Raw genomic sequence first — 27,930 nt, forward strand, 5'->3', positions numbered from 1 at the left:
TGGCTCATGTTTGTTGAAGTTTCAGTCCACGGTTGGCTGGCTCTAAGGCAGGGTGCCATAGCAGACTAGCATCACAGAGGAGAAGCAGTTCATGGTGGGCAGAAGGTGGCAAAGCAAGCAAGGGACGAGACAAGCCTCTTTCTGTCCATTATACTGTATTCAGGCTACCAGGATTAGGGTGGTGCCAAAGTAATCAGTACACTGATTTGTTAATCACCCACCCTTAACCCTAGCACCCTTAATCATAGCATTGCACAATGAATCAATCACACACTTTAGATTCAGCCACTTCTGAAAAAGCCCCACCTATGACTGCATGAGGCTTTGGGGGACATCTAAACACAAGCAATAACAGCTACCTTACAAAGAAGTCGGCATAATTAAATAAGTTAACACACAAAATGAGCATTGAAGACTACTAGCGCACTAGTAAGTACTCAGTATATATTAGTTGTTACTATTCTACATTGAGCAAGGTCCCTGGAATAAGCAATACAAGAATGTAAAGATCTTTAGAAGAATTCAAATCTCAACTTGCTTTTGATTGTCTGGTGACAATAATTATCTTTTCCTTAACTCACAGATTAATATCAATTGCTCCAAAGTTGTGGTGTTCTCTTCATTTCGTGTAGTACTAGGGTAATGCTCTTTTTTATACTGTGGTTGATTCAGAAGCACATGGATAAATTAAAATATCTGAAAAACACATTCTTCACAGCTGTTCAGTGAAGAACGGATTCCAATTTTATTAATATCTTGCCACTCAACAGGCTTGGTCTTGTTTGATTAGCACCAAAGTGCTGGTCAAGAACATAACAATCCTCTGTGTTTTCTCCCTACCCTAACTGCACAATTCTAGAGCTATTAACTTGCTAAAATATTGTGCATCCTAACCCATTTTGTGATAGCAAAACAGGTCAGCTACTCCTCCACTGTCAGCTATTCTGCATTTTTTTTTGTTACCCTGCAGAGAAATCTTTTAAGAATAAAAGAAAATTGTGACTTTGATTTTCATTCAGCCCTTAATCCAGTGGTCAGGAATTGGTTATGAGCTAATTTGTACAAACTCAATGTAAACCCAAGGAATCATTTCTCGTAAGATCTTAGCCAAGAGGCTGAGAAGGAATTAGAATCATTTTCTAGACATTAATATCATAAGAGGATTCTTGACTCATCAAAACATTTCAGAGTGATGTAGCTCAATGTGCTCTTGCCTTTTGATATTTTCCCTTGATGCTTTGACATCTCCTTTAAATATTATACATGCATCACTTCACACCACGTATGCTATAGAGACCCTTGTTCTACCAGTGAAATTGTCACCTCTACCTCCCTCCACCAGCTGGACCTTCCTAGCCCAGACATACAGAGAAGTCATACAGTGGAATGGAGGGAAGAGGTGGGGATCTTGCAAAAATACCTCTGTTTCCATCAGAACAAAATAAAACATAGTTCTAGAAAGTCCACATGAGCTCCTAGAACAATTCAGCTCATTTGATAGAAGAGGTAACTGGCTGGAAGGTAGGCAAGTTGGTATTTGAGGTGCATTCACACTTCCTCCCTCGGCTCTGAACTCTACCCTCTCCTCACCAAGTTCACCAGTCAGGTCCCCTGGGGGGCCCACACCTTCTGGAACTGGTCACATAGCTGTGGCCTTGGGGACAATTAGTCTGAGTCTCATTTTAAGGGGTGCTGAGCTTTCAGAGCCTAGTCTTGGATTTATATCTGCAGCCACCAGGCAGTGAATCAGGACCGAGGGTCCGGAGTGGAGGTAGCTTGCCACTCCCTGGAAACTCAGGTCCTTGATCCACTCCTCAGGCAGCGCAGATGAGTCAGGCCCTCTGCCACTTCCCAAACTCCTTATGGCAGTTGTCTGACCTGCTTTGACTTCTTGTTGCTTTCAAACCTGCTTTCTTGATATTCATCCTAACCAGATTTTACACGGTGTGATTGCTCTGGGCCCCAAACTCTCCTGGAGAGGCCAATTCCTCTCCACTCTTCAAGGGGGCCAAAAGATGCATGCATGGACAGGCTGTGGAAAAGCCACCTGTGTGCTCAGGGAATTTGAACTGTCTTTGGCTCATGCAACCATCTAGTGTAATTTAGGTTGTAATTTTCTAAAGATGAATTTGTAAGAGGCCAATATTTTCTGTGGACTAAAAACAATCTACTTCCTGCAGTAGCATTAGTGGTGGATATGAAAACTGGCAGGCCAAAACAGCAGGGACAGGAGGGGCTTGTGACTGTGTTGTTGTGGGGTTATAAATCCAGGTCTTGGGTCAATGATAAAGGGCTCTTCTGTGACAACTTTCTCATTTTTTCTCCATTAAATTCTCAGGGCCAGCTTATGGGGATGAACATTTCTCTCATTTTAAACAAAAGGAGAAATTTAAAGAATGTTAGGGAATTTTTAAAAAGTTGAGTAATTCAATGTCCAAGGATATTGAATTAGTAATAAAAATATCTACCACTTATTTGGTGGTATTATTATATGCTGAGAATTTTCCTGTATGCCCCACATGTATTAACTTATGTGATCTTTACACTAACATTTTTGTCGGAGGAGGGCACTGTGTATGACTTTGTTTATCATTCTCATTTATCCATTGATAAAACTGAACCAACGAGACTTTGGCTTATCAAGGTCGTCCACCTGTTGACAGCTAGGATTTCAACAAAGGAGAACAGAGTCCAAACTCTCTTCCTTTAAGTAGGATTTTGCTACAACTCTATTTCCAGAAAGTGGAGATAGGATTTTATCTTTTGATGTACTAGAAATTCAAATAATTGGCTGAGTGAGTGAGTGTGTGTGTGTGTGTGTGTGTGTGTGAGAGAGAGAGAGAGAGAGAGAGAGAGAGAGAGAGAGAGAGAGAGGGATTGGTATATGAAGAGAAAATACTCAACCCTAGACTCCTCAATCATGTAACACCTATTTGGTTGCCTACTGTTTTCTGGCCATGTTCTGGAAGAAGGCTCAGTGTCTCCCCTTTATGGAACAGACAGAATCAGTTCACCTCAAATCCTAAGGACAAAAGCAAATGTCGAATCAATTGTTCAAAATGAAAGAGTTTTTCCCGAGCAGCTGGTTCTGATTGTCATCCTCCCTGAGGACAGGGCTGTTTCTTCTTGAGTTTTGAATCTCAGTGGCCTCATTGCATGAGTGGAAGATTGTTCTTAGATTATTTTGTGCTATCTGGTAGGAATTCAATAAAATTTGTTTGTTGAACTGAAGTAAGTTTGCCTTGGGTCTCACAAGATCGATGTGATTAGATGGGCAGGAAGGAAAAGGCAGAGTATCTCAGGGGACGGAACAAGGGAAGCATGGGCTGAAGGCTAGAATAAACACGAGGCCGCTGGAAACGCAACGATGGGGTTCACTGAAGCAGAAACTAAGTCTGGGATAAAATGAAAAGTGAGTCTGGGTAGAGGACGTAGACAAATAATGGGACTTTACACGGAAATTTATCCCTGTGTGTGTCCAGATCAAAAAGAGCCTTTGAAGACTCAGGAAGAAATAAAGCCTATGGTGGGTAACGCTTTGGTGGAAGACACCCTAGATGAAGTAGAAGAGTCCAGGAGGCCAAGTAGGAGATGGCTACAGTAAACCGTGGCTGAGGGAAAGGAGCTGTCTCTCGACTAAAACAGTAAGGACAGGATGATCCCTAGGAAACAGGGATTTCAGGAAGAAATGGGTCTTAAATTCCATCTATTCTATCTGCCCCCATGCTCACAGCCCAGGCTTTGGGTGCAAATGCCTCAGTGATTTTCTAGCCCAGTGTCTTCCTAATGTCTGCATGAATGCTGAAAGAGGAGAATGCTACCTCCTCTTCCATGTTTGGAAAACCTGACCATCAGAAATGTCTTTGTAATAGGCCAAAGTGAGTCTCCTAGATAACTTCATACAACGTCATTTCAAAAGAAATGACTGTTCTGAGGAGACAGCATGGTGCTTATGTGAGAGGTTAGAAGTGAGGTCTGAATCCAAAACTCAGATGAATGGCTTTGGGCAAACCCGTGACATCCTGGGATCTTACTTCCTCCTGTGGCAGTGGGGATGTGTGTGTCCTGCCTAATTTTCCCTTTCACTTGGAGGGTCAAATGATATACTGTTGGGGACTACAGATTATAAGTTGGTCTAGGGAACGACAAGCTTGTCCTTGTCCTGCCCTTTTGGGTCAGACTAGAACATGGAAACTCCCTGCTCTTTTCTGGTCACAGCTGGAAGCCCTAGGGCTGACGACTGTTGTGGCTCTCACAGGGCAAGATAAGACCTGCAGAAGACAATAAGGCACCTGGGGAAACTTGTCCTTGCAAGAATGTTTGATCTTCCTAGCCCACCGTAGTCACCATTACTGTTCCTAGAAACACTCACTGCCTGTTGTCCTTGATTTACATGTAATGAATAAATACAAAGAGTCTGATGGCCCCTTGTTCTCCAAGACAACTGGTCACATCAGATCCCTGTCTGCACCTCTATTTTGTCTCTTGCTCTTTCTTCCCACCATATGCTTGACTCCAGGCAGGAGACTGGGCACTCACTGCCAGGGTCCTTGATAACTGGCACCATGGAAAGTGTCCCTAATAATATACTTTGTGATGGTGCTTTGGAATCTTTAATATGCTACCTGAAGAAGTTGCAGATGAGATATTAATGCTCCACAGGCAAAATATGGTAAAGTATAATGGTGGAGTAACCTAGACGCGTATTGTGGCTCTGCCAACTTCCAGCTGGGTGCTTTTCGTGCCAGCTAATGAACTTCTCTAACTCTCCCTTCTGTAGCTACAAAATAGGATAAAAATAGGCTGCTAGTTTTCTGTTATTGTGACCAAAACACCTTACACAAACAACTTATGAAAAGGAAAGGTTTATTCTGGGTCATCATTTCAGAGTTTTGGGCCTGCGCTCACTGGGCCTGGTGGATTTGGGCCTGTGGCAGCACAGCACATCCTAGTGGGAAGACATGGTGGAGGAGGGCTGTTCACTGTGTGGTGGCCCGGAAGGAAAGGAGGAAAACAAGCAGCAGCCAGGGTCCCAATGTCCCCCTCAAGAGCACAGACCAAGGACCTACCTCCCTTCCATTAGATCCTACGTCTTAATGGTTCCACTTAATCCCAATAGTGCCACAGGCCAGTGATGAGCCTTTAGCGTATGGATCACTGGGGACATTTAAGGTCCAAACTATAGCATAAGTGCTACCTCAGAAAGGTGTTTAATGCTAAGTCTGAGAAAGATTTAAAAGCACAGGATATGTCTGGCATATAATATGAGGCAAATACTGTTACTATTATTGTTGCTAAATGATGACAGTCTGCATACAGGAGATGAATGGAGAAGGAAGAGTCAAATCCATGGGCTTGAACTTGAGTGATCTGGCTGATGTTTTGGAGCTGTGCCACTCCTGACATAGCTATGTTCATTTACCCGTGTGCCACAGGCAGGATTTGGACAGCTCTGCACCAGGCAGCTGTGTTGTCTCTCTGACATACATATAACAAGAGCTGATGGAGTAAAATGTAGTGCAGACATTCACAGCTCATTCTGCCCAGAGCCATGCTATAAACAATTGGAAAATCTACTCCATGTTGCCAGATAAAGTGTCATGTTCAGATGCCAAAATGGTGAAAGAAATGTCATCACCTACGCATTCCTGTGCAGGGGCCATCCTGTCCTTGGCCAGCTTAACATTTGGCAGAAAAGAACATACATCTGTAGACACTCAGAGCAAAACCCACACATACGGAAGGTAAATTGTTACACAGGGCTATTATCACAGTGGTTTGAGCTGCTTGGATTCTGTGACTATTCTGAAAGGTGCTCTCAAGGGCAGCTGTGTTTTCAGTGAACAAGTCCTAGCAAAAGCTGAACCAGCTCGAGCAGGTTAAAGTTAAGTGCTGGCAGATGGGAGTTGGTAGTGAGGAGTGTCTTACTACCAACCCAGCTAAGTGCCTTATCAGGTGAGAGCATGAGTTCCATCTTTTGCAGTCAGAAGACAGTGAGCTTTGCAAACTCTGCCTTGTATAATACAAATCAGTTGTGTAATACTACAGTTGTACTGTCACTTCAACTGACCACCAGACAAGTTAATCTTTGTTTATAGGAATCCCATGTTGTGAATGAAAGAGCTAAAAATTTGAATTTACAGTTTTCCCCAAGTCACACAAGTTGTTCAGCTCCCTCTCCATATCAAAATATTCTGAGGGGAAAATTATCATTTGGGCAAGATGTGGAGAGAAATGAAGGCAAACACCATATCCAAGGGAACTTAGAGGCCACAGCATCTTCAGGGTGGCCAAGGGTTTGATTCTAGAGGGATGTTGATAGTGATTTTCAAGCAATTCACGCTAACTTCTAGTTTTATCCTGGGATTTCTTCTGCTTCTCCAACCTTAAATATTTTCTATAAAGTAATAGCTCCTAAACACCTGTTTAGTTGAATCTTCTCAGTGCAGATTTTTTTCCCTGAGTTCAATAATCTTCCATCCATTGCTTACTGAACTCTCTACCTGGGTATTTTAATGTATTTCCAACTCAGCATGTTCAATGACTTATCTTAATGCTGCCCTTTTATCCCTCCTGTACTTCCAATCCTGGTGAGCACTGCCACCAGCCAGCCAGGGAATCGGAACAGAAAGTTGCTCTCAATCTCTATTCCTTGCATAACAAATCCCTCATGACTTATGTCATTTCTATCTCCCAAGCATTTCTTCATTCCATCTGCTCATGACCTCCAGCACTACAACCTGACTTCCAGTCCTATCTCTCCTGTCCCATATGATGGATTTACCTTCCTGATGAGCCCCTTGGACTCCTATGACCTCCTTCTTGCTCAATTCTATCTTCCACTGCAGTCAAAATGCTCTTTCTCAAATGCAAATCTATTCTCCTATCACTTTCCTAACTAAAATCTTCTAGTGCTGCTGCAATGGCAAGCAGAAACCCTGAAATGACACCCAGAAATTGGAGGCATATATGTTTATGTCAATGGGCAGTGCTTGGAATCATTCCCAGAATATTAGGCCCTGATCTCTGGTGGTCTAGGGCTTATATTGGACAAGCAAGCAGGAAGTACAGAAGCAGAATGGTTTGTCAATTGGGGATTGGTTTATACAGTGTGCATCATAGAGACCGGCTGTGCATCACAGTGACCAGCCGTTTCTAAGAGACAGGAGCAACCTCATCTTGAACAGAAACTGTCACCTGGGCAATTAACAAACTGAAGTGTACTGACTGCGGGGTGCATTTTCTGCCACACTGCCACCTCCAAAAAGAATACAGCTCTGAGGATTTACATACAAGAGCCTTCAAAATTTGGTTCTTCCCTCAATTTCTAGCCTCACACCTTGCTGTTCTTACAAACTACAGCAGACTCTTCAGCTGTCCGCACACATCCTGTGGCCTCACCATGTTGGTGACCAACTCCATGGGACAATAAATAATCCACTGACACTTGCCTGAGGCTTTCTTCAGTGCTTCAGAAGGCTACTTTGCTAGGCATGGCTGACCAAAAAGCAAGGGAACTAAACCCCTCAGGCATCCTCAGTCAAGGGTAAAAATTCAGTATACGAACACCACCTATCCATGGCGCAGTCAGTGTGCTAACTGGGTGGATTGGATTCTGTACCATTTTCCAGTGTTTCCCCATAGCAGAGTTTCAGTTGTCCTCTGCCATAGCTGGCTCGATAATGTAACTTTCCTTGGCTGCTTTTTCTGCCCTATCTTTCTAACATACTCCATGGCTGGCATTTTCCTTCCTCTCCCAAATAAACCCCTTGCGCTTGACTTGGTCTATTGTCAGATTGCAGGAAGCCAACTGAGACATATCTCCACATTCCAAGAGACTTCCAGGTCCCCAAGCCTGATAGCACTCTCTTACTTAAAGCAGCTCTTTGTGTTCACACATATCTCCTTTTCTGGGAAAAATCCTACCTATTTTTTTATGACTCAAATTAGCCTCTTCTATGAAGCCTTCTCTGAATCTTTCCTCTTAGACCCTTATGTCACTGAGTTGATTCTTCTTGTGCTCTTCTTATGCTCGTATTTTGATTTATCCCACACATCGAAGGGTAATTCTGTATACATGCATCTCCTCTTTGGGATTAATTGCATTTTGTGGGCAGAAATATATCCCAGTATATCCAGTAGTGGAGTACTGCCATGTGATAAAGTGAACAGAACATTTTGGTGAGTAAAACATTTTGATGAGTTGACATGTTAAGAGTTAGGAATCCAAAAATAGGTTATGTAATAGCTGAATGCATCATGAAAAAAATTAAGTTACTCAACATATAATTATGGAGAACTTACTACGAGCCAGGCACTATTCCAGGTAATTGGTATATAATAGTAGGCAAAACAGGTGTTTTCCATTGCAGCACTTACATGAAAACACAGGAGCTATTTAGTAAGCAACAAACACAAAACTAGCAAATTTTGTGGGCTTAGCAGCTACCAAATGCCATGGACTTAAAAGTTGATGTGGGCAAGAAAAGCAAGGATTGCTGGAGAGGGATAATTGTGGGAATGCAGTTTGCAAGTAGACTATAATGGGACTGAGAAACCACAGCAATGGAACCAAGAAGAGGGTATGTGCATTTTATTGGAGTTGTTCTGAAAGTTAATTGACAAAGTTAATCACCAACCTGCAGTACAATGATCTTGCTCCTAGTGGGCTAGGAATTTGTGGCTTTGGATCACACCAGCCCATTCTAACCATGCCTGAAATATCTTTAGTTAGAAATGAATGCTTTCATAAACATGTAGTCTCCAGGCAAGTTGTCTGCTATGAATTCAATTTTTAATGCAAAATATCTTTCCAACACAGATGTTCACTGCCAATTTATTGAAGTTCATGGGAGAGAGTGCTATTAGTTGACAAAGGTGTATGGAGAGAGTGGTAAGTTTCAGAAGATAAAAATACAGGGATGAAACAACCAGGATTATGCACTCAGGAAGGCAGACACTTCCAACTGTTACTTTTCTCAATGCTGAGACAAATACCTGACACCCACAATTTAAAGGAGGACAGGTTTATTTTAAATCATAGATTGTAGAGGTTTCAGTCCATAGTCAGCTAGATCCAAGGCAGGGCAGTGTGGCAGAGGGGAATTGCAGTGGAGAAATAGTCAATAGCATAGCAGGAAGGAGGCAGCAAGCAGTAAGCCTCCCTTTCCCTTTTATCCCATACAGGCTACAGGTCTATTGAATGGTGCCACCCATCCCCAGGATGGGCCTTCCAATTATCCACACCCAAAACCATGCTAAACCAATCAGCGGGCAAAGTTAGTTACCACACACCCTTAACCCATATTCACACATCTTAGATCTAGCCGCTTCCAAAAAGCTCCACCTATGAGCACATACTTTAACTTGGGGTGTAAAGTATTTTATCTCAGCAATAATAAAAGTAACCAAGACACAGCAGCAGATGGAGATGATGGCTCACTATAAGAGGAGGCTCTAAAAATATAGTTCTGAAAATATAAACCACAAAGGCCTCAATGGTGAAGAAAGGCAGGCATCACTTAATGAAACCAGAGCCACTCCACAGAGACCTCTGTGTGAGCTTGGTATTTAAATATTGGTAAGGAGGCCAGAGCGTTCAGAGTTTTCTGCAAGGAGCTGCCAATCGCTGCATGAGATGAGCTGTTGAGAAGAGATCCTTTCAGCTTTTTGGTGGCCCCATGGAGCACATGCTATGATCTAGGTTCCCTTACATAGCACCCAGGGCCATTGCCCTTAGTGCTGACTATGCATTAGCATGGCCTTCTCCCATGCAGCCTGCATACTCTCATCCATCCTGCAGTGGGGAGAGACTGCTGGCGCATTCTACATGCTCCATGCTCTTCTGTCCCTTGTCCCTTCTGGGTCTCCCATCTCAGCTCTTCCCTTCAGTTTCTACCTTCTGTTTATCATTTTTCCTTTCAGTTTTTACCTTCTGCGAAGGGGACTGAAGACCCACTGTGCTGTACCCCTGTAGAACATCTGCAGAGCACTTCCACCTCAGTTTGTTTTCACAACACATGTTCACACCTCTGGGCATTTCACTTCCCCTGGTTTTCTGTCTCTACTGTAGTACAAAACTCATAAAGCTATGAGTATATTCTAATCCTCATTATAGTATATCCTCTATGCCTACCACGTAGTAAATGGCTAATAAAAGGAAAGTGAGTAAATAGATTTAATGAATTAATGTAAGATAAATGCAAAATAGTATAGCAGCAATGCAATTCAAAGCAAAAAATGTAAATTTAAAATGGGCACTGCTGAACTGGAGAAGATTATTAGTAAACACTTTGAAAACCTGTACTCCAATGTATTGGAGAACGCAGAAGAAATGGATAGATTCTTAGACACACATGAATTACCAAAACTAAAACACTGAATAATCCAATAACATACAGGGAAATTGAAACAGTAATAAGAAATCTATCAACGAAGAAAAGCCCAGGACCCAATAGATTTACTGATGAATTCTATAAGAAGTTCAGGGAAGATCCAACACCAACACTCCTCAATCTCTTTAATAATATTCAAAAAGAAGAAGTACTCCCAAAGTTGTTCCTGGAAGCTAGCATTACTCTGATTCCAAAACCAGAAAAGGATCCAATCTAAAAAGAGAACTACAGGCCAATCTCTTTAGTGAACATGGACACAAAAATCCTCAATAAGATACTGGCAAACAGAATGTAACAAATTGTCAAAAAGATCATGCATCATAACCAAATAGGCTTCATCCCAGGGATGCAAGTATAGTTCAACAGATGCAAGTCAATAAATGCAATCCATCACATAAGCAGAAGCAAAAATAAAAATCAAATGACCATTTCAAATGACACTGAAAAGTGCTCTAACAAAATACAGCATCTACTCATGATAAAAAAAACCATGAAGAAAATAGGTATATATAGAAGAACCTTGTTTCAATATGATAAAAAAATATTTAGGACAATCTTATTGCCATCATCATCATCATACTAAAATCAAGAGCAAGATAATGATACCCACTATCACCACTCCTGACCAAATATAGTACTTGAAACACTAGCCAGCACTGTTAGGCAAGAGAAAGAAATAAAAGGGATATGTATAAGAAAGGAAGAAGTCAATTATCATTATTTACAGATGACATGGTCTTCTACATAGAGGATCAAAAGTATTACACCAAAGCACCCCTAAAATTAATAATCAAATTCAGTACTGTACCAGGATACAAAATTAATACACAAAAAATCAATAGCATTCCTGTACACTAATATTGTCTTCACTGAAAAAGAAATTAGGAAAACAATATTCTTCACAGTAGCATCAAGGAAACTTAAATACTTAGGAATTACCCTAAGCAAGGAAGTGAAAGACCTCTACCATAAAAACAACAGTATTCTGAAAAAGGAGATCAAAGAGGACATCAGAAAGTGAAAGGACATCCCCTGTCCCTGAATAGGCAAAACCAATTTTGTCGAAAAGGCCGTATTTCCAAAACTGATATACAGGTTTAACATGATCCCAATCAAAATAACAACATTATTCCTCACAGCACTAGAGAAAGCAATCCTAAAATTTATATGGAACCAGAAGAGACCCAGGATAGCAAAGCAATCCTGGGCCCCAAGAGCAAAGCAGGAGACATCACAATCCTGGACCTGAAGGTATGTTACAAAGCTCCAGTGGTACAGACACCATGCTCCTGACATCAAAACAGACTTATGGATCAATGGAACACAAAAGAGGATGTGGAAACAACCCCAGGCACATGCAGCTGTCTGATTTTTGTAAAGGGGCCAAAAATATGCATTGGAGGAAAAACAGCATGTTTAGCAAATAATGCTGGGAAAACAGGTTATTCACACACTGATGATTGAACTTAGACCCATTTCTCTCATTGTGTTCTAAACTAACATCAAAATGGGTCAAAGATCTAAATGTGAAAACAGAAAATCTGCTGGAAGATGGAACAGGTTAAAGTCCTTGGAGACACGGGCGCAGGCCAGGACTTTCTGAACAGAGCCCCAAGTCCACACAAAGAATGTAAACATTCTGTGTTGTAAGTATGCAAAAAAAAAAAAAAAAAAAGGAGGGAATCAAGAGCTGGAGGCAGGGAAGGGAAAGGAGAGGAGAAAAGGGAATAAGATGTGTTATGTACAAGTATCAATTCCCCACAGGGAATGTAAATTTTATGCATACAAAAATGTACAAATAAAAATTTTAAAAAATCAACAAATGGGACCATATCAAATTAAAAATCTTCTGCACAGCAAAGGAAACAACCAAGAGAGTGAAGAGATAACTGAAAGAATGGGAAAACATTTTTCCAGCTATTGCTCAAAGGACTAACATCTAGAATACATAAAGAACTCCAAAAAATTAGACCCCAAATAAAAGATGCTATCAAAAACCAGACAAATAAAGTGAATAGACACTTCTCAGAAGCACAAATGGACAGTACATAAAAAAATGTTCAACATCTCTGGCCGTTAGGTAAATGTAAATTAACACTGAGATTTCATCTTACTCCAAAAAGAATGGCCACCATCAAGAAATCAAGCCAGATGTACTGGTGCATGGCTGTAATCCCTGTACTTGTGAGGCAGAGACAGAAGGACTACTGCAAGTTTGAGGCCAGGCTGTGGTTGCATAATGAGTTCAAAACCAGTCTGAACTACACAGTGAGATCCTATCTCAAAAAACAAAACAAAACAAAACAGAAAAACAAACCAAACCAAACCAAAACAAACAACCTCCTCCCCTCAAAAGAAGCAGAAATCAAATAATAACAAACACTGGGAAGGATGTGGGGGCAAAAAGAACCCTTACATCTTTGGTGGGATTGCAAACTAGTACAACCACAATAGATAGCAGTATGGAGATCCCTCAAAAACTAAAACTAGAAATTCCATTTGTCCCAGCTATTCCCTTTCTGGATATCTTCCTAAATTGTTATAGATATCATGTTATAGTGTAACTACATGTAAACCCATGTTTATAGCAGCACCACTCATTATAGCTAAATTTTGGAAGCAGCCCATATGTCTATCAACAGATGAATGAATAAAGAAAATAGAATGGAATACTACTCTGCCATAAAGATGGAAAAGCTTGAATCATTTGTAGGCACATGGATGCATCCTGAAACTATAGTGCTGTGAAATAAATCAGACACACAAGCTTAAATACCACATAGTTTCCTTATATGAGAAACTCAAAGCATAAATAATTAAAGCAAGATACAACATAGATAGTAGGAAACAGGGAAATAGATCATTTGCAAAAGGGAAGGGAACCAAAAGATGGAGAGAGGAAGGAGAGAGGGATTGAGAATTAAGACATGTTAAGTACCTGTATCAACTCCCCAGGAGGAACCCAACCATTGTGTACTGCAAACATGTAGCAATAACATTTTTTTATTTGTTTTGTTTTGTTTTGTTTTGTTTTTCCGGTACTGGGAATCGAACTCATGACCTTGCGCTTGCCAGGCAGGCGCTGTGCCACTGAGCTAAATCCCCAGCCCCAACATTTTAAAAAATTAATAAAAACATGACAAGTGTTTACCACTCATACTGATGACTTTTGATTATGTTGTCTCATTGTTCAAGTGAAGTCAATGAAAGTTAATTTTTTTTCTGTAAAATAAGGAAGTTGTAGTATTGCTTTTTTCTTGTGTATTTACCAAAGTTCCATGTAACAATAGGTTTGAAAAGACTCCCTCTCTGAATAAAATCAAAGTTTGAAAACTAAAAAAAAAAAATAAAATAAAAACAAAAAAAACCCAACAAACAAACAAAAGCAAAAAGCTCGGGAGGAGAAAAGGAAACAAATAATGGCTCTGTTGACTTTCATTCAATGAAGCTATAGCTTTCAAGCGCCTCCCTGTACCCGAACTCCTGGTACCAGACTGCGCACTAGACTGGTGTCCTTGGCAACTGTGGGGCAGAAAGCCTGCAGTGCAGTGACCTGAAACCCAGGGGCCACACATCACAGAACTGAGGACTCTGCAAGGTGCCCAAGAGGGGACTCATGCTCTGTGTCTGCCAGTCTCACAAAGGATGACTTGATTAGAGGACCTCACTAGAGCAACTGAGCACCCCTGCCTTGCAGTGGGGACAGCATGCTGCACTGCTATGTGCTAGACACAGGAATGGGAACAAGCTTGGAGCCTGATCTAAAGTAGGTGGTCAGAAAACAAGTGATACTTCCAACCCACGGTGAAGGAAGTAGAGAAAGATAAGCTCACGCCTCCTCCCTCTGCCCAAACTATAGTTGTGTGAACTAGTTTAGAAAGCTGCCATGAAGGGGGTTGCAAGGATTACATCTCAGTGGGGGAAATGACCCAAAGGCCAAGCCTAGTGGTAATTAAGGGTAAGCTAGCCCAGCTATTGTGGCCACATGGACTGGGTCAGCTGTTGCTGGGTTGATGGCTGAGCCAGTATCGCAGTTCTGGGGAGAGCTGTCATTCAAGCTCAAGCCACCTGTTAACAATCTCCATGCCACGCCATCAGCCAAATTGCACAGGTGTCCTGGGCTTGTGTCCTGCCCTTCAGAACACTGTAGCAGCTCATTAGTTTGTTTTTTTTTTTTTTTCATCTGAAAAGCCACTAATTTGCCTCAGGTCTACTGGTAATGGGTGGGCAAGGACTGTACTCAACTGCTGAATTCCTCAGTGCATATCCTTTAAGAATGTGGTTTTTGTAGTAGTGACTCTTAGGAAATCAAAGGTAGGCATCTCCAACTCAGGAACATGTCATCTGTAGCAGCACCGTGGTGTGACCACAGATCAGCTTTGGGTCTGGCAGAAATATATATTTTGATTGAGTGGGTCTGATTGTATTTATTTTCTATTGTATTGTCCCAAGTTAGCATAAATGTTGTGGGTTATGCAAAAGCACCCGCTGATTACTTCACAGTTCTGTGTAGGTCAGAAGTCTGGGTACCATGTGGCTCAGCTGCTTCTCCACTCTGAGTTTTCCAGTGTTAGAATCCAGTTGCTGGCAGGCTGCATTCTTTCTGGAGGTTCTGAGCAGGAGTGTGTTCCAAGTTCCTTCTTACTGTTGGCAGAATTCAGGTTGGTTCCTGTTTCCTCGCTACTACTGGTGGTGGGTTTTTCTCAGTTTCTAGAGTTGCCCATACTGTTCCTAGTTCTGTGCTTTTGCCCCCATGTTGGGCATCTTCAAACCAGCCATGGAGGGTCAACTTCTCTTGCCTTCACTCTCTCTGGCTTTCCCTTTAGTCCCAGGCCTCTTCTTTTACGGGATCTCCCTGATTGACTTGACCTTGGGCCCACCGGGAAAGTTCTTCAGCTACACTCACGAATGCCCAACTCCCTTTGCTCCTGTTGCTTCACACATTAGCAAAGTCCTATTGGTGATGATCAACCTTTTAGAGCTTTCTGTGGTAACAAACAGCAGGCTGTAGCATGCATGCCATAGGTTCATCACCACTGTCTACAGAGTTAGCTATGCTTAACCCAAAGGCTTTGTGTGAGAGAAGTTCCATGGAATCTTCTATTTTCCTTTCACAGTGAATGGAAATTGGCTTGGAGGGTTCACAGGGTGACCATGAAGGTGGAAGAAAACTGAGGGGTAGACAGGCAGAGGGCAATGCTGAAGTTATACAGAAGCAGGAGTGTAATTTGTCCCAGCCTCTGAGTCAGGGCTATATCCTATCATTAACTCAACTTCAGTAGTTTCTCACAGATGTTTTCAACTATTGCTCGAAGAGCTGTCAAGCACCTAACCTGTGGGACATTTTATAGGTTCATCAGATACGGGTGTTTGCTGACTTTGCCTGTGTCAAATAAACTTTGAAGTGAGAGTTATATAAATCAAACAAATATTCCTACAAGTAATAACTGACATAAAGGAATTAGAGGTTTCCATGAAAGTTCTTAATAGGGAGATTTAACCTTGTCTTAAAAGACTAGCAAATGAAGAAATGACGTCTAAACACAGCCCAGAGTTGTGTATATCAGCCAGGGATAGATAATTAGGGGACGAGAGCATTTGTAAAGTGGGGGCAATACTGTGGGAAAGTTCTAAGGTGCAGGGCAGAACAGAATAATCAGGGAGGTTCTTGAGAGAAATTAGAGACGAGAGGGGCTGGCTGAGGACACGTGGGTGCATTGAGAAAGGCTCACAAGAGGTGCTGAAGCAGCCCAGGGTGTGGTAACTTGATGCAGGGTGGCATGCCTAGGATAGGGCCATCCAGGATGCCCCTAAAGAGCAGAACGCAATCAGAGGCAGATCTTGGAGGTAGAAATGTTTTGACTTAGTGATGGCTCAGATGGAAGAGTGAGGGAGAGTTCAGCAAAGGTGGTTTTTGATTTCTGCTGTATCAGTCACTCTTTTCATCATGTGGATCAATTACGGATGGCATTCCCACAGATAATGAGAGGCTTATGGTTTCTTAGTAGTCTGTTATTATACTGTAGCCCCTATGAATCAGGGGTAACAGAATTTTGGCTCACACCACCTGGACAGAATTTGTACTAGAATGTTCAGCATTCTAATGTTTCCTCCTGTTCCCAAAGGTGATCACTATCTTGCTCCCTCATTTCAGCCTGGGCTACTGAATGCAAGAATGCCTTCTGACAATGAAGTCAGCACACACAGGGGCACACCCTCATTTCTTTGCAGTTATTTTTTAAAAACCTTTTTTATTCTTTGGTACCGGGAATCTAACTCAGGACCTTGTGCTTGCCAAGCAGGTGCCTGTGCCACTGAACTACATCCCCGGAAACACCCTCATTTCTTTTCAGCAGCTGCCACGTTATTTTCCTTAGGTCCGCTCTGAGTTTGCATACCTGACCTAATAGATGCTGCTGCTTCTCATGGCGACAGTGACACCGACCTCTGTGTGGACATGGTGTACATTTTTGCACGGGCATTGCTGCACTCACAAGAGACAGCATGGACCTTGGGCTATCAACCTCATCTAAAAGGAGAGCAAGACCCTGCAGCCTTGGCAGACATTCCAGGCTCACGCATTGCTCTTCCCACAGGCTCTGACAACAGATTTTCCATCTACCACGGTTCCTCATCTACATCCACATTTCCAAAAAGGGGATAAAATCAGGCTATTGGGAGTAATGAAGCAAATGATCCCTGCGAAGTAAATAGCTCTGCACTAGGAATACTTTGTACACAGGAATTATCATGTTGTTTTCCAGTTACTTGTTTCCTCCTGCTTTTTCTGGGGATGACAGTATAGAGGGCAAGGGGGCTGCAGGGAAAGCAGGTGCTGAGCAGGCCCCAGCAGGCCTTGCCTGGTTTACTGCTCTGGCCGTGGACATCACAGCGAGGAGATGCTGGGGGAGACCCTCCTCATGTGAGCTCATCAGATGCTGGCTCTGCACGGTACCCTGTCCTTTCATTCAGCTGCCTCAAAGTGGCCATCAATCCTCTGGGGACTGAACCAAGCACAGCTGCCTCAGCATTCTGAATGAGTGAACGCTTCCTAAATACGTTGGCGAGAGTTGACTGGGGCGTGTCAATTAGCCTCTCTGAAAAGAGGCTGATGACTTTGGTGAGGAGGAGGTAGAGGAAGGGCAACTGTTCACAGGCAGTCCCTTGCAAAACCACCCATGGTCTCTCCCCCAACCCCGATGGCCTCGTACATCCCACCTGCTCCCCGCCTGGGGAGCTCTCCTTTTATTTTTAAATTTTGGTTCTTTTTTGAAGTAGGGTCTCGCTCTGTAGTTTAGTCTGGCCTTGAACTCACTATATAGCCTCGGCTGGCCTTGAACTCATGATGATCCTCCTGCCTCAGCCTCTCAAGTGCTGGGATGCCAGGTGTGCCCTAACATGCTTGGCATAGGGTCTCCTTTAAATGGTTTTGTGTGTTTGTACAGGTTCTCTTGAGTGTCTTTCTTATGTATCCTAATCTTTGCTTTCCAAAATCTGGTTTATCTTCGAGACTCAGGGAAAACCCAGTATCAAATGTCACTCATGTCTTTTTATGAAGTCACTCCATAAATATTTATTAAACAATCTGTGCTACATATATGAGATACAACTGGAAACAAGACTGACAAAGCGTAGTTTTTATGGAGTGGGCTGACAACAAGCAAGTAAATGAACCCAGCATGTCACATGGTGATAAGTGCGAGGGGAAGATAGAAAAAGGGGAACAGGCGTGGGGAGTAGTAGAGGGCCCCACTTTCAGAGGAAGTTATTTTATTTTACTGAGGCCTGAGGATAAGAAGAAGCCAGAAGGAAGATGAAGGCGTCTGTCCAGAGGAACAGTTATGGAGAGACAGAAGTCGGGCATTAAGGTAGCTGTACAATTTGGAAGTACAGGTAATGTTACTTTGCTGAGAAATTGGATTTGGGATAGAAAAGGAACGCTGAGAAACTAGGTGAATGTGTTGTACTCCACAACAGTGACAGCTACTGCGAGAGGAGATGGTGCTAGTGATGGCTGGGAAGTTGGGGAAGAGAACTACCTTCGTTAGCGTATCAGGGGTGCTATGGTTTGGGTGTGGTTTGCTCCTAAGAGTTGAGGTGTGGGATGCTTGGTCCCCAGCGTGGCTGGCAATGTCCAGAGATGCAACTGTTAACAGGGGGTCACTGGAGACCTTTTTCTTGTAAGAGACTAAGGTAGTTTTCAAAGGACCCTGGCTACCGGGCTGTTACAAAAGAGCAAGACTGAGTCCTCCCTGATCTCTGTGACTTCCTGTCTTCTCTTGTGCTTCACTCCCCTTCCAGGCCCTCCATACATTACGCCTTCTGCCATGATGGGATGCAGCCATGATGGACTTTCACCTTCCAAAACTATGAGTAAAATAAACCTCTTGTCTTTATACAGTATCTGACCTCAGATATTTTGCTATTACAATGGAAAATAGACTAATACAGATGTTATTTAAAACAAGGGGACCAAATAACATCTTGGAAAGTATAAAAAAGCAAAGAAAAGAGGAAAGAATCTATATCTTGCATTCCTGGTAAACTACCCTCATCCCTCCAATACTATGTCTTCCCTGGCCACAACCTTTCTGTTGTAAACTTTTTTTTCTTTTTTTTTCAGACAGGGTCTAGCTATGTAATTCAGTCTAGCTATGTAATTCAGGCTGGCCTTGAACTCACTATGCAGCCCAGACTGGCCTGGAATTTACAGCAACCCTGCCCTAACCTCCTGAGTGCTAGGATTATAGGCATGTACCATTATGCCTGGTTTGTAAACTTCTCTTTCTTTTGCAGGGCTATATTAAGATTCCCACAGATCCTAGACACTCCAACCTCTGTGATTTCCACACGATATCAAATATATTAAAACTCACCTTCATCCTACATTAATTATGTGATTCTTCAGGAATGGAGTCACAATTGACTAGTTAGCATACTGCTTATATTTAATTAAGATAGCATTTGATTCCGACCTTTACAGTTTATTTGTACACCTCGGAGCCAACTCTATTTGCAATGCTTCATCCTGTTTTGGGTGCCCTTGGCAAGCCTGTAGTGCAAGGGCATAGGACCTCAGCACTTCGTTGGTGAGATGAGCTTACTCCTCTGGACTCCCAATATTTTATGCTCATTTGAACTCTTAAATAGCTTCATATTATAGGCATATGCTTTTATGTCTGTTTTCTCCTACTGTACATAAGCTAGAAGAGGACAAGAATCTCAGAGCTCAGTATGTGGCAGGGACACATAATAATGTTCATTTGTGAAAACAATTAATTTGCACGCTAAGAAGAAAAGCCCAAGGCCAGGATTATGGCATGTTTTGTACCTTCACTCAGGAAAGAGCTCTTACTCTGCTTTGCAACATGTGTAATGTGACTTGACTGTTCCTGGCACTCTTTCACAAGGAGGGAGTGTGTGCACAAGGCCAAAGCACTAAGTTTCAGTCCCAGGCACGCCCCCTGCTAGCTATGTATCCTGCATGAGAACATTAATCTCCCTAGCCTGATTTTTGTATGGGCCCAATTAGCTGAGACCATTGTAATAAAAAAGCCTAAAGATACTATATTCTTAAAATAATATGTATCTTAAATTTTTTCTAAATAAAAAAATTTAAGATCTCATAATTCAGGCTTCAGTGAATGTTTCTGGAATTTTCTAGAAAGAGGAGTACAAAATATCTTTTGTTGTGTGACACCTGACCCTGAGGACAGAAACAAAAACAATCCCATCCAAACAATGGATGGGATCCCTTTACAGAGATCTTGCAAGAGAATAAGGGCAGATGTCATACAATCAACCATCCTTGAAAGTCTCTTGGAGGTGGGGAGCGTGCGGCTGCTATCCGGTCACATCCTGGCCCTCTGAGATGCAGGGACTATGTCTAACTGCACCCTTCTTGTTAAAGAACCAAGCCTAAGCCAGAGTAGCACCTCTTTGTGATGAAAGGAGACGTGGTGATGTGGATTATGCCCCATTATTAGGAGCCAAGTAGCGCCAATGAACCACAGGGAAATTCAGTGCATCTTGGCTAGGCCTTACTAAACAGGTCAAAGGCTCTAAAGTGCTCTGTTGAGAACTTCAGATTTCATGGGTTGGCAGCAAAAATAACATTTGGGAATGGATGTTGACGAGAGAAGAAAGGCAGGTTTATGCTTTCTGTCATCTACACATACTGAAGTTTAGGGCCCAGGCCTCAGCTTGGGCCAGGTGAGGTCAAGCTGAAGCTGGCCTCTGTTCTCCTCTGCCATTCTGTATTAGTGGATGGCAAGAGGAAGTATTGAATGGGCCAGAACATAATCTAAAACTGCTTCCAATATAGTTTCTCTTCCTAATGCTGCTGTCTGCCATTGCTTTCTTTGTGTGAGGTGGAATAACATAAAAGCTGGGAAGAAGGCACATTATTTTGTATTTCCTTAGTGTGACATTCTTTTAATGTGAGGGGCTAAGACACTCTGTATTTCCATACTCAGACGTGCCCAAAGTGCTGATCAGTGGACAGAGAAACTTTATTAGTCACTGAAGCAATCATCGCCCTCTCTCTATGAGTACTGTGTAAGTCCCTCAAACAGAAGGGTAGATTGTTGGATGGAAATTGATGTGTGAAATAAGAGACCAGCAGTATGATAAACCTGTGGTATTGGGAGGGAAAAGAGGTGAGAAAAATTGGACCAATCTGCAGATTTAGACTGCTGATTAGTAAGGTTTCCTTGGAGGTGAGAGTTGAGGATGAAGTATTATCAGTCTTCTAGAATTTAAAAATGTAGGCTTTTTTCCTCTTGACTAATCTATCAAATGTTGAATCTCTGTCCTTTGAGCAGTGGACTACTTAGACTAAAGCCACAGAAGCACCTTACTGCCCTGAACACCTCTCATCTTGTAAGTTCTCTGGCAATGGACCAATTCCGGTTCCACAAATTCCCGAAAGTTTATCCTGACCAGTCTGATTTAAAGGAATCTCTGCCTGTTTTGAACTTGACAATTTTATGTCCACATGTTTGAGATCTGGAATTTACTTCTTGCTATGTTATTGTTAAATTTTATTATTGGGTCTCAGCACAACACCTCAGTTTATTTCAGGCCTAAGCGTCTTAGTTGTCTTATGTGTGAACAGAGAGTAATACATGTACCTCTACGCAGAGTTTATCTGAGAATCTAGAGAGAATATATTTATATCAGCATGGATATACTGTACATTCTCATACTGTGTAGCACTGAGTAGGTGGTCAATAAAACGAATTTGCCTCCATTCCTCTATTGGGACTTTGTACTGTAGATCTCTCTCTAATACCAGTTTGTATCCCCAGATCTTTCAACCTAGTCAGAGCTCAATTTATTTGCTGTTTAGGATGATTTTTCACTTCTCTTCCCCAAAAGCAGGATATGGAAACTTCTGGACTAGTGACTGCATCTCAAGCAGGGCTCACAAAGATCTGTGTTCCACTACTTGTTTTTCTTTGTGCTCACCATCCAGTCACACCCTGTAGAATGTCCTGGAGATTTCTTTTAGACTAAGTCATCTGCTAGGCATGTAGGGATATAGCAGACAACGTCACACACAATGCACCAAATGGAACAAAGCCATCTTTCTCTTTAACAACTCTTAAACTCCTCACCTTTTTTCCCCCAGCCCTTGGTCTCCACCCTTTCCCATGCACACTGGTGGACAGAGGACAGGGTGGGTCCAGAAAACCAATCCACTGGGACCAACAGCTATACAATGTGCTAGAAGTCACACCAAGCTTCTCTAGATATTTTACCACCTGCTTTCTAAAAATGAGATTTAACATGCGTTCATGTAAAATCACACCCGTTCCTTTCTTATATTGCTGTTTCTTTCTCCTTCATCAATTCCCACCTCTGCTCATCTTGTCTTTCTAATTTTATTTGGATGCTTCATTTATCTCCACCCTGTCATTAATATTTTGCTTCTATGTGGAAACAGAGAAGTTTCTCATAACCTTGCCCTTTCAGAGATGTTTATACATGGATATGAACAGATCAAATAAACAGGAACTTAGGTTAATTTAATAGAAAAAATAAAATATGGAATAACATTGATTTTGGCCAGTATCAATTACAACCGTTTCTACTATATTTTACAAAAAAAACAACTGAACATTTTACACATGTACAGTATTTTTTCAATAAAGTGGATTTGGATTTAACAATGGGTCACTTTTCATTAGTGAATTAAAAATAAAAAGACAGAAGAGAACAGAAGATAGAGGACTTTTGTCTCTAGAACGTTAGAGCATTCGTCACGTCTCCAAACTCTGTACTATTACATATATCTCATTATGAATATATATATTTATACATAATATATAACATTAACTTAAACTTTCAAAGCATTATGTTCTAGTTAATAATGTTATGTAGATAAATGAGGCAGTAACACACTAGTAGTGACACCAGTATTTCCACAACGTGCCCCTGCAAGGCCAGTGGGAAACACAGTACATGATGAATTTGGTTGTCGTGTTGATGATTATTGGTCTAAAGACACACATCATTTTTATCTTTCATATCATAGTGACCTTGTGCCTCATCTATCATGGGCTGGACCAACTAACTGGATTCTTTTGCAGGCAAATCTCATTTTGCCATCTACTGTACTTGAGCTTGGTTTAGGCTGTGTTTACATTTCTCCATTTAAAGACGAGTGCCTTTAAGTGGAAAGACTATATTCCGTACCCAGGGTTAACTTTGGTTCTTCATGTCAAAAGGGCCTGCAGTGTGATAAGGAGGAGAGTTCAGCAAAATCAGTAGGTTCTCTAGTTATGTATGAATCAAGATGTGACTCAGTAGCATTGCATACTATTAAGAGGGTCATTAGAGTGTTACTTATTCATTTGCCTTGGGTTGGACGTTCACTTTGATGTCTAGGAATATTCTCAAGGCAGGCTTTTCCTTAGCTTGCTACTTGGATGAAGACCTTAGCATTCATTCCCCAGCTCCTTCCTAGGGTCATCTATATTGAAATCGTTCCTCTTCTTGGTGTCATCTTGGAATTAAAGCTCTTGAAAGCTTGAAGCCTGCAAGGCAGCTGGTTGCTCCCAAAGCATATGAGGTCACTGTGCAGCTTTGATATGAAAAATGAAGAAATCTGCTTATCAGTCTACTCTCCTCTACACAGGGGAACTACAAAAAGATCCATCAGGTTTCATTTCTGATCCAAAACAGGTTTCATAATTCAGTCTACTAGATTCCATGAAAAGTTTATGGAGTCACAGAAAAGCAGTGAAGAAATTTGGAAGAAACAAAAACAAAAACCCCCAGACAGAAAACTCCAGATCATCTCAACGATGTGCGGTGGACAGGAATGAAAGGGCATGGCCTTGGAACAGGAGAGAAGAATGAGAAAGAACAGAACCAGGAGGGTACAATCATGCCACCCATATTCAATTTCCAGTTTTATTTTCATAAAATGACACGATGAAAAAAAAAAAACTTCTAGTAAGCACCATTGAAAAACATTGCCCGGCCAACTTGAGCACGAACATAAATATTACTTAAATAAATTCAATTTCTTAAAAAATACAGGACCTCTTAGAAACTTTTTACTTCAGGAAGAAATTTCCTGCATCATATCCAAAACGCTTCCCACCATGACAAATGGAATTTCTGATGGGCTTTAAAAAAAACAATGCTATGGGGTTAATGGCTAGATAGCACCAAGAGATTGTGCAGGGTCTGTAAAGTTAGCACTCTGGACTTCAAGGGAGCTAGATCAGTCTCAGCTCCTTTACGTATTTCTTCATTCTTTCCATTGCTAATTTGACTCTACTGAACACTTTGTGTAAAATAACCTAATTGACGACGGAAAGAACAATGGAAAAGCCAGTAGCAGCAAGTCTATCCGATAAAACCAGTGGAGCAGACTTATCAAGTGAGCAAAATGCAAAAACCAGTACATAATGCATGAAGGAAGTCATGTGTGGAAAGTATCAATGTCTGACCATGAAACACTAAGACAAATGGCACTGAACACAACTCTGTAGGTTGTTCTTCATGCTCTCTGGTTTAGTTTCCTATCATTTCCCCAATGGTGAGCTCAAGCATGAAAAACGACTGATGCAAGAGCTTTCCGTTTCATTTTGATCTAGATATGCTCCTGTGATGTTTTGGAAAAACATTTTCAAGCATCTCAAAGAGGAAACACACAAGTAAATGCAAAAGGAAAAAAAAATGGACCTTCGAACCCAGGGCAGGAAATCAAATCATTACTTTAACGTCAAATTTTGGCATCAAATACTTTGGTCATACAATACCGTCTCTGTGGTCTGGCTGTTTAGCACTAAACACCCAGTTATAAAAGGTAGGCTTGTTGTAGGTTTATTTTTTTTTTTCCATTTAAGTTCTGACAAAACAGTTCACCGTCTCCCTGCACAAACTTGAGAGAGAGAAAAAAGGACAGCAAGAAAGAGAGAGGTGGCTTGCTTTTTTTTTTTTTTGGCTTTTTTGTTTTCTTTTAATAATATGGAATAATCTATAAGTCTACAGGAACAAAGAAATCTAAGATGGCTGCTCAGCCTTGGAATGTACATGTTTTGCAGCAAAGTTGTTGAAGGACCTTCCGCTGGCACAGATTATTCTTTTTCACAAGCATACAGAAGCCTCCTTCGGCCCAGGACTCTTCCGTTGCTTTTCCAGAAGTCAGCAAGAGAGAGGGGAGTGGAGGTCGAGAGCACGGTGCACACACACGGAAGGAGGTTTTGATTGGCCAGAGAGGCAGATTGGGGGGTTGGAGGAGGTCATTCGGGAGCAGTCAACAAGGAGGAAATTTGGTCCACCCACAGTGATTTCAGTCAACAGCATTGTTTTTCAAGCAGAGATATTGCAGTCCAACGGGAAATGTGATTGGTATCCATTTGTGAAAGAAAAAAAAAAAAGATTGAAAAAAGAATAAGTTAGAGATCAACCATAACACAAGCAAGGAATTTTTCTTTTCAGAATTCCCTGGAGCAGAAAATATACAGTCATGTGTACCATATTTCACTGAGTCTAAGACACAGGGTTTAAAGATGTACCACTATTTTAAATAACGCAAAGACAATATTGTTTCTTACTAAATTGTGACTCATTGCTTATAATTTTATACGTATGAAAAGTATTTGTTAAATAATACTGTTTGGTTTTTGTGCTCACGTGATAATCCCTTTTTTGAATATTAAACAAGTTTAGCTTTTGAAGCTCTTCTGAGCCGCCTTTAAATGGCACACAAGAAGGAGTGCCGAAGTCTCACATTTGGCAATGACACTTATGTCCTATCAACCTGCTCATCAACAGCAGTGGTAAGCTGCTATGAATGACAGGATTCATCTGACATTATGACGTCCAAAATTTAAGAAAAAAAAGGCATGTCTTAGAGTCATGGAAATATGGTAACTGAAAGGGAGCAAATAGCCCATCCTTAACGGCCTGCCATGTGATCTGAAAAGCCTAACCTCATTCTATAACTGACCTGAAAATGGTTCTTCATTATCCACTTTTGCCCACAATCCTGACATTCCTCTTTCACCAGCGTGCCATTTGGTACAACTTCATCCATACTTACCATGGTTGAGCAAAAGTAGTTAAAGCATCACAGGCCCTGAGTTGCTTCCAAGCGTTAGAGGAGAAAACTTCAAGCCTGTGTCAGTCACTTAAGAGTTCCCCTCAGTTTTTTGGTAACTGACTTAAAAAATATTCTGGTGGTATTTTCAGTTACAAGGAAACCACGTTTTTAAGTAAAGGTAAGGTGACACTTTCTAGTAACTAAAAGGCGATACTTACATGTCCCTGGAGTGGCATCAATTCAGGCATCTCACTCCAGTAAGGTATAGTGAAACACAGCCCTGCCCCCAAAGCCCTGAGAACAGAGAGTTTGAGTGGATCCAGCCCAAATGCGGCAGGCCAGTGATCCACCAGGAGGGCTTGGATGGCGCCGTCACCCATGATGTGCATGTGGGAGACCGTACGCAACGCTATCTGAGCCCTCGATGCCCACCTGTTTCTAAGGCCCTTCTGAGATTCCTAGAGTGGATGTGTGGAATAACTGTGCAAGGTCAGGGTCACTTTCTTCTTCATTTTGTGAAGATAAGAGAAACAGGCATGGGAAATTCATAACCTGCTTAGGTCTAGAGGTCAGACAGGGACACTTTGTCTCCCATACTTGTACGATACTCTGCGAACCACAGTGCAGTTCTGCCTCCCTTCAGATTTCCGGAAACATTCAAAAGAAGGGAGAAAATAAACCTAAAACACTGATTTTGTTTCAAGTGCGTGCTTTCTATTGTTATAACTATCCAATGTCGTTCTACCTCATTGAAATGTGTTTTCTGGGCATGTGCCAAAGTATCAGGGGAAACAGGGCAGCGCAGGTTGCTCAAGGAAGGCTGCACATTAGAAACCCGTGAGAAACTTCTGAAATTACTTGTTCTCAGGCAGCGCCTGGGACAATGCAGTCAGAATTTGGGGGAAGGTGTGGGGTCTCAGCACCTTGTCTGAGAATCACTGGTGCAAAGAAAAGAAAAATGGACCAACATTTAGAAGTCTTAAGTTCTGTACTTTGTTCTATCGCTTCTACTGTCACATCCCGGAGATTTTTGTTCCCTGTGAGACTGGAGTTTTAATTTCTAATTTCAAGTCTTCACAAAATGTTCAGATCCTGTTTGATTATTACTTACATATCAAAATTATGAACAATATGAGTAACAGGAAAGTAGAATAAACTACATAATCATCACGATTGAATTTTATGCTGATATTAAAAGTGAAGTTTTCTAAGATGCTATAAAAGCACAAGACATGGGATGCTGCTTGTGCATAACGTTTAGCGCCAAAAGCAGAATATAAAACTCTTTGTATATGGTATTTTAATGATCTGGTAAAAAGTACATATGGAAAAGGACTTTAAAGAATTATATTAAAAATTAACCAGAAAAGGCTACGCATTATATGATTTCAACTGCATGACACTTTGCAAAGCGGAAATCTGGGGAGACAGCATCTGTGATTTCCAGGGTCTGGGGGAACAGAAGAAAGAAGCAGAACACCGAAGAATCTCAGGGTAGTGAACTGTTCCGTGTGACACCGTAATGGTGGGTATGTGGCATAACATATTTGTCCAAACCCACAGTGTATACAACATCAAGAGCAAATCTTTATGTAATACTATAAACTTTGGATGAAAATGATGGGTCGCTGTAGGCTCCTGTCTCATAACAAACATGCCACTCTGGTGCCAGATGTTGATTCTATGAGAGCCTATATAAGCAGCGGTAGGAAATGTACAGTATATTTCTGGGTTTCTTGCTCAGTTTTTCTGTGAGTCTAAAACTGCTCTAAAAAGTAAAGTTTATTAATAAAAAAAACCCTTAACTGAAGCTATATGGCTTGTGGGACTATAGGTAATTTGTTTCTTCTTGCAATGGAAAAAATACAAAACCAAATCCATTGAAGTCATAAGTTCATGATGAATAAACACCAACAAGATATAAGACTTGCCTTATCTAATGCATGCTTGTTAGTTTCTTTTGAAAATGGAAAT

The 27,930-nt window shown here is 41.5% G+C and overlaps 1 protein-coding gene across 2 annotated transcripts in view; it reads right to left on the reverse strand.

Moving 5' to 3' along the window:
* Window positions 1-27,930, reverse strand: part of Pcsk5 (proprotein convertase subtilisin/kexin type 5) — a gene marked incomplete at its 5' end in the record, with an annotated part of 418,607 nt that overhangs the window by 116,787 nt on the left and 273,890 nt on the right. Inside the window, 1 exon segment of one of the 2 annotated variants that reach the window (XM_005408310.2) lies at window positions 24,840-25,043. Coding sequence (XP_005408367.1) covers window positions 24,928-25,043 — 116 coding nt within the window. The 3' untranslated portion in view covers window positions 24,840-24,927. 2 annotated transcript variants of the gene reach the window in all.

This window comes from Chinchilla lanigera, unplaced genomic scaffold, assembly GCF_000276665.1.
Source record: "Chinchilla lanigera isolate Chin_1 unplaced genomic scaffold, ChiLan1.0 scaffold00111, whole genome shotgun sequence".
NCBI lineage: Eukaryota > Metazoa > Chordata > Mammalia > Rodentia > Chinchillidae > Chinchilla > Chinchilla lanigera.